The 10894-nt window shown below is 55.1% G+C and overlaps 2 protein-coding genes across 2 annotated transcripts; one reads left to right on the forward strand and one right to left on the reverse strand.

The window, feature by feature from the left end:
- Positions 1 to 5252: 5252 nt before the first annotated feature.
- On the reverse strand, positions 5253 to 6732 carry LOC131497069 (homeobox protein B-H1-like). Its single transcript, XM_058703024.1, has 2 exons — positions 6443 to 6732; positions 5253 to 5296 (listed from the first exon to the last, which is right to left on the reverse strand). Exons 1-2 carry the CDS (start codon positions 6730 to 6732, stop codon positions 5281 to 5283), a joined length of 306 nt encoding a protein of 101 aa, XP_058559007.1. The 3' UTR covers positions 5253 to 5280.
- A 28-nt stretch (positions 6733 to 6760) lies between these two features.
- On the forward strand, positions 6761 to 8697 carry NOG (noggin). Its single transcript, XM_058703018.1, has one exon. The coding sequence runs from the start codon at positions 7314 to 7316 to the stop codon at positions 8010 to 8012; it is 699 nt and encodes a 232-aa protein (XP_058559001.1). The 5' UTR covers positions 6761 to 7313; the 3' UTR covers positions 8013 to 8697.
- The last annotated feature ends 2197 nt before the right edge of the window (positions 8698 to 10894 follow it).

Here is a 10894-nt window from a genome sequence, read left to right on the forward strand (position 1 = left end):
CTTAAAATATTTAGGACCTATAATCACCATACGAATATGGTTCCCCAGGTTTCTTTCAAGTATTTCCAAACCTAAGTTTAAATTTGAATTAGATTTCAAAGTGCTTAAGGCCCTCAAGGGCCCACCATACAAAGCCCCTGGTCTTCCAGCCTCTAGACCTCAAGCCCTAACACAGCACTGCCACCTTGGCTACAGGATTCAGACCATGTGGCCTGCTCCCTCCGTTGCCCAAAGTGTGATGTAGCCAGTGCCCCTTCCTCAGCCCTCCAGCCTGTGACCTCCTATTGGTCTTTCAGAACCCAACTTGAACATTGAATTTCCTGGGGAGCCTTTTTGGCAGCCCCCAGCCTACCCCAACATTCCTGTGCTTCATCGTAGCGATTGACGTCCTAAACTGTAATCTTTGGCTTATTTTTTTCTCTTCTCCCCCGTAGTCATTGGACTCCTCAAGAGAAGGGAGTTCGTGTATTCTTTGGCAAACAGAGTGTCTGGAATCGGGCTGCATGGGTGGGGAAAAGATAGATGCGTGAGACTGAGGGATGACAGGAGATGGTCAGTGTGTCATTTCCAAGGCCACATGATAGTTGGGCAGCGAGGAGACAGAGATGAGGGCTAGGAAAAAATTTCAGAGATGGAGATGTGATAACGTTGCCTTAGGTGGATTCAGCAGGAGCTGGAACCTGAAAGTCACCGACGCCACCTGAGATGGGCTAGGGTTGTTTTCACCTTATTTTTTTCTCCACCAAGCTCCTGTCTCCTTGTTATCGTGTGTGTTTGAGAGGATAAGGGAGCCTAGACTATATTATCTCAGTAAACATCTATCTGAGGCAGCAGGATGAGACGATGTGGGGGAAATGTGAGCCTAGGTCGCTGAGATGGGTGCTTGTGTGTTTGGGGAGAGAAGGGGGGCTGTGTGCAGATGCCTCATGGCAGGTGGCTAAGGAAGCCTGTCTCCAGAAACCTTTACCGCCCAGGTGGCAAAGGGAGGAGCAGGAGGGTGTGTGTGTGGTACATGTATGTGAGAGGAGGGGGTGCTTGTGTTTACCATTCCTCAGTGTATTGTTGTTGTGGGGAAGGGGCGGGGAGGGTGTGCCCCTCAACAAATGTGTCAGTATCTGTACAAGTGTGCATCCATAAGGGCCCATGGTGGGAAGTGAGAACAAATCCTCAAGCATCTAGAGTTTAAATTTCTAGTAACTTAGAGACAGCTGTCTTTTCATGGAACAGCCCTTGCATCATTCTGGAGAATTCTTTGCCATCGCCAGCAATACTGGAGCCATGGCGTTCCATTCAGCTTCCTTTTGAAATACTGGGTCACACATGGTAAAGGCCACAAGTCAGAATCAAGTTTTGTTTAAATTTATCGAGAGAGAGAGAGTGTGTGTGTGTGTGTGTGTGTGTGTGTGTGTGTGTGTGTGTGTGTTTAAGACAGTGGCTGGAAACAGAAGGACTGTAAAAAGCAATTTCCTTTCCAGAGGAAACCTTGGGTCCACCCTAGCCCCAGCCTCCAGCCGAGGAAACGCAGTGGGAAGGGCGAGGGCCGAGGGCAAAGCCCAGAGGCAGCTTGTGCCTTCGAGGAAAGGGCTGAAGATCAGCCTGCCTGCCTCGCGCCCCCTCCTCCCCGCCCCCAGGCCCCCCACATCAGGGCAGGCTAAACATGAGGAGGCTTCTGTCTCCAAGACTGGAAGAGAGGCGCCCTCGTTAAAACTCAGATAAACAGTTTATCAGGAGATGAATGAGCCACTGGGCTCCAGAGTCGTCTCCCCTTCCCCAGCGTGGAGCCAGCTGGGGAGGGGGCTGGCAGGAGAGCAGGAGCCAGACCCTGGAGGGGAAGGGGCTGTCGCACTGGAACAAGCTAGCCAAGCTCCTTTCTTCCTTTCGCCTGTAGCTTTTAGCTTTGTCTCTATTCCTGGAAATTCATTTCACATTTGTTTACCCATTTTCCCACCCCAGTTACCTCCCTCCCTCTCTCTCCTCTGTTTCCCCCTTCCCCCCTCCATGCCGATAGCAGTTAGAACTTCACTGTTCGAATTAGAATCCTATCACCAACTGGACACCCCAAAATTCAGAATGTCTTGTGAAGCTGAACAGGCCCCACCCTGACTGTGGGTCCTGAACCTGCCAGCAGTCCCCCGGTCCCTGGGAGGCTATGGGGAGTCCACCACCCTCTGGCATGGGGAGCTCACATCCTTCCGGTAGTCAGCAGGGCAAAGTGACAAGCCTTGTGGCTGACTTTTCCTCACTTTGCTAAGCTGGGTCAAGTCCAAAAATGCCATTTTGGGTCTCACTAAGAAAAAGCCCATCAAATTTGACATTTATGGGCCCCATGAGGCAGAATCAGAGGGTGATGATTTTCATATGTCTGGGATGATGCCAGGCCTAAAAAATGGCAACTCCTGTCTCCTTTGTGGTACTTCATGGTCCCCTGACCTCTCAGTGTCAAGGAGCCCCAGAGAGGTAGAGTGACTCCCTCAAGGTCCCAAAGCTGGTAGGTTGCAGGTTTTTTGATATCAAGCCCCATCTGCAATGTCCTTTGCAGATCACCCACAGCTGCCCCTCAAGTCTATGTTTCCAGGGCCGAAGAAGCAAGAAAACTGTTGAGTTGTTCTTAGGCTTGTGCTTAGAATCAGATGGAAACAGGAAAAGATGCATGAAAGCACCCTCAGGGTCCTCTTGCCTTGACCTAGAATTGCTGAAGCTATTGTTGAGAGTAGTGCTCAGGTTTTCTTTGCCCAGACTAGGAAATCATGAGATGCAAATAGCCAAGCATGGATCTACACTCCTGATTCACTAGATTCTTCCCACTTGGCTGCCTGAGTCCCTAGCCAATCCACAAAAGTCCAAACACCTCCCAGGGCTAGGGCCTGACCAGAAAGCTGAGCTTATAGCCATCCCTCTCCCTACAGATCTGTCTCCCTCCCCACAGCTCTGCTCGTCAAACTGTTTCTCCAACAGAGTCTCAGAAGCATTGAAATGGGCCAGCTGTTGAGTCCCCCAAGAATTTCCAATCTCCGTCTCCCCCCACCCCAAAACTTTTGAAGGCCAGCAGCCACCGAGAATAGCTCAGTTGCATGTGCTAAGTGGACAGAAAGCAGGCCCAAAGGTCATAGGGTTACTTCTCCAGCACCCCCTGTAGCTTTCTGCCTCTCTGGCCCAAACCTGAGATGGCTGGTCAGTTGAAGGCAGTGGGGTTCCCTGAAGAAGGCATTTGTTGAAAGACTAAGGCCCACTACAGATCTGCCCCAGGTGCTGTGCTTATCTAGACATTCTTTGGCCCCTCTGTATAGCACAAGTCTGAGAGTTGTTTGTTATCCCCACTTTACAAGTGAGAAAATGGAAGTTGCGAGGTAAGAGATGCCTATGTCAGGGAGGTAGCGCAGCTCATGGAAGACAGGGCCAGAATTCCAACTGAGACCCACCTGGTCCAGGGGTTGTCTTTGTGTTGAGTTTCCCAGTTTATGACATTCCCTCCTCCACGCCCCACACCCCAGATTCCCTGTCTGTCCCTGATACAGCGTGCTTCCTCTCTTTATGCAGATTCAAATTCTAGGTCTCAAATCTCCTCCTCTCACTACTCAGATAAATACATCTTTTCTTCATCAAGCTCCGAGAAAGCTCAGCTCTACCAGGAAGGTGTTAGTACTGCTTAGTCTCTGAAAACAGCATCCCCCCACCCCATTCACTCAGTATCCAACTGCTGGACTGCAGACCCTCCAAGTTGTGCATTTCAGAACACCACGGTGAGGCAGATAAGTGTACTTTGAAAACACTATAGTTTGTATTATAATTCTTGTGGCTTTTTTTTTTTTGGTCATCATAATATATTACAAAATTTCAAACAACAAAGGATAGCACGAAATTGTAATATTTATCAAAAGTGGGCTTGGGTTTTAAAAGTTGTGAAACATTGGTCTACACTCTTATGGGAATATATAGATTTTTCCCACATTCTTTTAATGTTTTTTTAAAATTTATTTTTGAGGGGTGAGGAGGCAGAGAGAGGGGGCAGAGAATCAGAAGCAGGGTCTGCACTGACAGGTGGACAGCTGTGAGCCCGACGTGGGGCTCAAACCCATGAACTGTGAAATCATGACCTGAGCCCGAAGTCGGATGCTCAACTGACTGAGCCACCCAGGTGCCCCTCCGACATTCCTTTAATGTTTTATTCACATGCTTGCCCAACCCCCTTAACTGGCCTGCAAAAGTCTAGAATGGTGGCAATTGACTGTGAATTTCTCTCTTTTGTGTTTCTTCTTCCAGTCTTCACCCAGTGGATGCTCTACAACCAGGTCATCCAATTCTTTGTCTAACATGGTTTGTTTTTCATTCCTGAGGGAACTTTTTTGCTGTTCAGACAAATCCACCCCACCTAAATAAAGGACTGAAGGAACGCGTTGGTTTTCAAAAATAGGTGATCCGAAGGCGAGGGGATTGATGAAACAGAAAACAGCACAATAAAATGTCACTAAATTGGAACCTACCATCTCAGGAAGACTGAACCACGACTTAGCTTTTGAACTCTCCACTGAGAACTTCTTTAACCAGTTAGTTCACAGCAGTGACCAAATTGCTCTGCAGACCATTGCATCTTTCTAAGAAAACAAGCTAGCACCAAGCCCCCATATTGAGTACCTAAGAGAAAGGAGTATGGTTTAAAAGCCTACCGTGTGCCAGGTTCCAATGGCACATCATGTCAGAATTAGCTGAGTTCAAACAACCATTGGGTTGTTCTTATCTCCAGTGTCCATGTGTCATTGTGTGTGTGTGTGTGTGTGTGTGTGTGTGTGTGTTTGCAGACTCCAAAGTTGGAGAATGTTTAAGAAAATGTTTTCAGCCGAAATTGGCCATCCCTCTCAGCTGCTGAGGTTTTGCAGAAAGACTGTGTTGTGAAACACAGTATGAAATGCAGTATGTTTTCTTCCTTAGATGATAAATTCATGGGGGGAGGGGGAGGGGGCACCGGATGACACAGGTTGAAAGGAAAAAACAGGTCTTTGGGGCAAGTAGAGTGATTTAGGCTGTCACAAGACCTCCTAATGATACTCCATGGAATGCTGGTGAACACGTGAGTCATCTACTCCAAGTCCTTCTTCTCCAGCTTCTTCCAGACCCCAATCACATCCACCACACGGGAAACCAAGTTTGAGTTTTAACGCTTAGATTCAGTTCCTCATCCAAGGGAAAATTAACCGGAAGTGTCATTTCAACATCCATCTCTCATCAAAGAGACACTGCTTTGGGAAGAGAAAGCATCCATCCATCATGCAGGTTTATTTAGGATCATGGAAACGTAGAACTGGAAGAGGAAGGTAGTTATATGTCACTAATGCAGAAAGTAAGGTATATGGTGCCACAAAAGTGACTTGTCGGAAGTTGACAAATGTGGGCAGACCCCGGCCAGGACTCAGGTCCCCCTACTGCCAGTTCATCTTTCTAAAGTTTTAGAGCTCCACTCTTGCCCACCGAGGCCGATTTAGCAGAAGCAAAGGTGCAGTATATTCTTGCGACATTTGGGGGGGCCTCAGGAGGAATCTCAGGAAGTTTACACTGAGGGCCCCGATATCTTGGAGGGAACAGGCGCAACCAGAACAGACCCGGCAGCGCGCGCGCGCACGCAAACCCACACGCGCGCACGCACAATGACAGGGTCACAGAAGGCAGAAGCTGAGCTTGGCCAGAGTGGACGGCAGACGAACCCACCTCTCAGGGCCGCCCCCCACCCCGCCCCGCCCGCGGCCAGCACCAGGTGCAGGACTTGTCGGGCGCCAGCAGAGGGCGCGCCGCCCCCAGGGAGCCGAGCGGCAGCCGCGCGGAACCCGCCAGGCTAGGGGAGCCGCAGGCGAGCAGGACGCGCCCCTGCAGCTCGGCCACTCAGGGTGCAGGACCCGGCCAAGGAGGAGGAGGGTGAAGAGCGGACCCCCCTCGTGGGCCCGAGTAACAGACGGGCCGGAGTGCTTCCTAGGAATTACATCACGCTGCGCAACGCTGCGCCTCCCGAACTCCTCCTGCTCAAAGTGTGTGTGTGTGTGTGTGTGTGTGTGTGTGTACACGCGCTGGGAGGAGGGGGAGGGGACTTAGACCAAGCTTGGGAGAGAGGAAGGAGAGACGCGCCCGGGGAAAAAGCTCCATGCACATGGAGAAATTCCTTGCGCCGGACTGCACGGAGAAACGAGCCCCCAGCACCTCCCGGCTGTTCCCCTCCCAGTGCAAAGCACCCAGCTAGTGAGAACCCTCACGGCCCCACCTCGAGCACCCCCCAGAACCGGCCCTGCACCCTCCAGCCCGGCTCCAGCGCCGCCGCGAGCTTTCCCCAGGACTGGCCCTGGCGGGGCGCCTAGAGCCCCAGTTGCATTGCTCCGGGAGAAAGGAGGGGGGCGGTGCATTTTGCAGGAGGAGGAGAAGGGGGGTGGGTGGTGGGGGAGAGAGAAAATTGCGCGGAGACCTGCCAAGCGCCACCGCCGCCGCCACCGCCGCTGCCGCCGCCGCCGCCGCCGCCGCCGCCGCCGCCTGTGAGCTCCGGCGGGCAGCCGGACTGTCGGCTTCCCGGGGCATCTGGGTCCGGCGGGGCACAGCCCTGGGCGCTGCCGAAGCCGCCGCCGCGGCGAGTGCAGGCGGCTTCCCCCGGAGCCTGTGCCGCTCCAGCTCCTCGGGGGTGGAGAAGTGGGGGGTGGGGTTGTTGTTTGGGGGAAAGAAGGGGGAGGGGGCAACGCCGAGAGAGTCAGTGGTTTCCATGGTGATGGAGCTGAAAGTGCAGGAAATTTAAAGGCTTGGACGCTGCGAGACAGACAAACCGGTGCCAACGTGCGCGGACGCCGCCGCCGCCGCCGCCGCTGGAGTCCGCCGGGCAGAGCCGGCCGCGGAGCCCCGAGCAGGCGGAGGGAAGTGCCCCTAGGACCCGCTGGGCCAGCGGCGCTGCACAGAGCGGCAGGACGACGAGCAGAGAGAGGAGGAGGAGGGGAGAGCGGCTCGTCCACGCGCCCTGCGCCGCCGCCGGCCCGGGAAGGCAGCGAGGAGCCGGCGCCCCCCGCGCCCGCCGTCGCCCTGGAGTAATTTCGGATGCCCCGCCGCGGCCGCCTGCCCGCATAGACCCGGGAGAGGAGTTGCGGCCAACTTGTGTGCCTTCTTTCCGCCCCGGTGGGAGCCGGCGCTGCGCGAAGGGCTCTCCCGGCGACTCATGCTGCCGGCCCTGCGCCTGCCCAGCCTCGGGTGAGCCGCCTCCGGAGAGACGGGGGAGCGCGGCGGCGCCGCGGGCTCGGCGTGCTCTCCTCCGGGGACGCGGGACGAAGCAGCAGCCCCGGGCGCGCGCCGGAGGCATGGAGCGCTGCCCCAGCCTGGGGGTCACCCTCTACGCCCTGGTGGTGGTCCTGGGGCTGCGGGCGGCACCGGCCGGCGGCCAGCACTATCTCCACATCCGCCCGGCTCCCAGCGACAACCTGCCCCTGGTGGACCTCATCGAACACCCGGACCCTATCTTTGACCCCAAAGAGAAGGATCTGAACGAGACGCTGTTGCGCTCGCTGCTCGGGGGCCACTACGACCCGGGCTTCATGGCCACCTCGCCCCCCGAGGACCGGCCCGGCGGGGGCGGGGGGGCGGCCGGGGGCGCCGAGGACCTGGCCGAGCTGGACCAGCTGCTGCGGCAGCGGCCGTCGGGGGCCATGCCGAGCGAGATCAAAGGGCTGGAGTTCTCCGAGGGCTTGGCCCCGGGCAAGAAGCAGCGCCTGAGCAAGAAGCTGCGGAGGAAGTTACAGATGTGGCTGTGGTCGCAGACCTTCTGCCCGGTGTTGTACGCGTGGAACGACCTGGGCAGCCGCTTTTGGCCGCGCTACGTGAAGGTGGGCAGCTGCTTCAGTAAGCGCTCGTGCTCCGTGCCCGAGGGCATGGTGTGCAAGCCGTCCAAGTCCGTGCACCTCACGGTGCTGCGGTGGCGCTGTCAGCGGCGCGGGGGCCAGCGCTGCGGCTGGATTCCCATCCAGTACCCCATCATTTCCGAGTGCAAGTGCTCGTGTTAGGACTCGGGGTCCCCTTCCCGCACCCGGACAACTGATGAAACCCCACCGACGCCCTCCCCCCCGCCCCCCGCACCGTCTCCAACCAGTCCACCACCCTCTCGAGAGGGGATTCAATGAACTTTTTTTTTTTTTTCTGGCTACAGAGACCTAGCTTTCTGGTTCATGTAATGCACTGTTTAACTGTGTAGGAATGTATATGTGTGTGTATATACGGTCCCAGTTTTAATTTACTTATTAAAAGGTCAGTATTATACGTTAAAAGTTACCGGCTTCTACTGTATTTTTAAAAAAAAATAAGCAAAAGGAAAAAAAAGAACAGAGAAAAGAGAGACTTATTCTGGTTGTTGCTAATAATGTTAACCTGCTATTTATATTCCAGTGCCCTTCGCATGGCGAAGCAGGGGGGAAAAGTTATTTTTTCTTAAAGTACAAAGAGAGGGGAGAACTTTTGTAGAAGGACTTTAAAAAAGCTATTTTCCATTCTTCGGAAAGTGTTTTGGTTTTCCTTGGACCTCGAAGAAGCTATAGAGTTCAATGTTATTTTACAGTTATTGTAAATATAGAGAACAAATGGAATGACTAATCATTGTAAATTAAGAGTATCTGCTATTTATTCTTTATAATATCCCGTGTAGTAAATGAGGAAGAAGTGCAGAGCAGGATTAAAGAAAACCACTAAAACCGACTGCGCTCGACACTGCGATTCTCTGTGTTGGTGATTGATGGGGGGGTGTGGGGGCTGGAGGGGGCGGGTAGGGGTGTCGCTGTGCTTACTATGCCTGTTGGGAGAAGGGTCTCATCTCCTCTTCTGCTGTGATGGAGATGACCGCTCAGTTTTTCATGGGGGGGGGGGGAGGGTTATTCTCAAACCCCTCACTTGAGCATCACGTGGCCTCTGTCCCGTCTCCCAGCTTTTTCTCCCTATGTCACCAAAGCTCGGGCCCGTCCTGACCTCGACACCCAGCCGGCCCCCTGGAGCTGACCCCAGGCTGGGCCGAGGGGCGGGGGGTGGGTGGGGGGGGAGGATGGGCGGCCGCTTTGTCCTGCCTGACAGGCCCTTCACAATGGGGACACGTGTCTTTCACACCTACCCTGGGGGCGGAGTGCCGCTGAAACTTGACCCCCGAGGAATGGGGGGGTGGTGGTGGGAGAGATCAGAGCGCGCCCACCCAGATCCCGCCACCCCTCCCGCCTCGCACCGCCGCCCCCCCCCCCCCCATCAATAACCAGTCCGTGTTAACCCTTTGCACGCCCGGAAGCTACGGTGATGTAAGCTGAGGCGACCCGGTCCTTTGGAATCAACACTCGGGAGCCGGGATCTTGCAGGTCCGAGACCCCAAAACCCCAGGGCCCCGGCCGGAATTGCTGGGGATAGCTGGGAGATTTGACACTCGCCTCCTCCTCCCCCAGGACCTAGGGAGGACTCTGAGAGTCAGGATTTCGGAGGGGTCTGCATTTGGGTGAAAAAACGCCACCACTGGGATCTGCAGTTGGGAATGGGGTGCGCCCCCCTCTCTGGACACTTCGTCTGCTTGGGGGTGGGGAGGGAGGAGCAATCAGAATCGGGATCTCTGAACTTTTGGGTTAGAGAGGGGCAGAAGACGTGTTACCCTTAAAGGAACGTGCAAAATAGCACCCTCACCCCACCCCTTAAAAAAGCCAACTTCTTGGGGCTGGCTCTCGACTCGCGTGCGTCCCTCCGCCTCAGTCCGCGGTGGCGCCCATCCGCGCAGCTCCACGTGGGCCGGCTTCCTGACACTGCTCAGCGCTCCCTTTATTTATCTTGGACTCCAAAGTCGCTCTCCTTTGCTCCCTCCCCACCCCCCTGCCACCTCCCCGCGCCTCCTTCCCGGCGTCCCTCCCCGCCCCCCCCCCCGCCCCCGCCCCATCCCCACCCCGGGGCCGGAGTCCCGGCGAATCTATGCTAATTATTTCAAACCTGCGCCGGGTCCCCAGCGCAGTCTCAATGCCCCCGGCCCCGCCCGCCCTGTCCCTCCAGCCGGGCGCTTTCTTCCCTCCCGACGCAGCCTCGGTGGCTCCGCATTTCAATAGCCTGGCCCGGGAGCCGGAGCCCCCTCCCCGGCGCTGCCTCCGTCAGCCGTGGGACAGACGTTAGGGTATTCATTAACTGAGAGCCGAGGAATAACGGCATTATTCCCCCCAGAGAGGGCACCCTGCCCCCGCGACTATCTGAGGCTTCATTGTAAAAGGATTAAAAGTTAAAGACCTCCATCTTATGATTCTTTCATTTAATCTTCCTGGCGCCTGGGAGACATGCTCGATGGATGATGGCTTTTAAAATATTCCTAATGTCGGCTACCTTAAGACTCCAAGCCCGGCAAACAAACGTAATTTATTTCCAGAAGAAAGGGGATATTGAGATGTTTAAGTTTATGAACCGCCGTCCTCATGTATATTTGTTAAGTTCTGACAAATACCCAAATAACGTTAAAATCACCCATTCATCACTTATGAATTTATGCAAAACTTTCTGTGCCCCGGGCCAATATTTTTTTAGACAGAGTTTCACTCGCGAGGGGCGGAGGTGGTGGGGAGGGGGAAGGGGAGGGGGCTTACGGGGCGGGGGGGGGGGGCAGAGCCGAAAGCAAGAATTTTCATGCCTGGTAAACACGCGAATTATGCGAAGAGAGTTATTCCCAGCTGGGCGGGCAGCCAAAACTCGGAGAGCGCGCCGAGGCCAGCGCCCCCACCCCCACGTTGGCAATGTCATTGGATTACAATGCGAGGTCTTCCCCTCCGCGACGCCCCCTCCTCCCTCCGCCCGCCCGCCCGCGCCCCTCCTCCCCACCCCTGCCCACTTGGAAAACCCGCTCGCAGCCGGCGAGCTTCTCGGCTTTCAGAGCCGGAGTCGGTGTGAGCTA

The sequence above is a fragment of the Neofelis nebulosa genome, chromosome 16 (assembly GCF_028018385.1).
Source record: "Neofelis nebulosa isolate mNeoNeb1 chromosome 16, mNeoNeb1.pri, whole genome shotgun sequence".
NCBI classification, from domain to species: domain Eukaryota; kingdom Metazoa; phylum Chordata; class Mammalia; order Carnivora; family Felidae; genus Neofelis; species Neofelis nebulosa.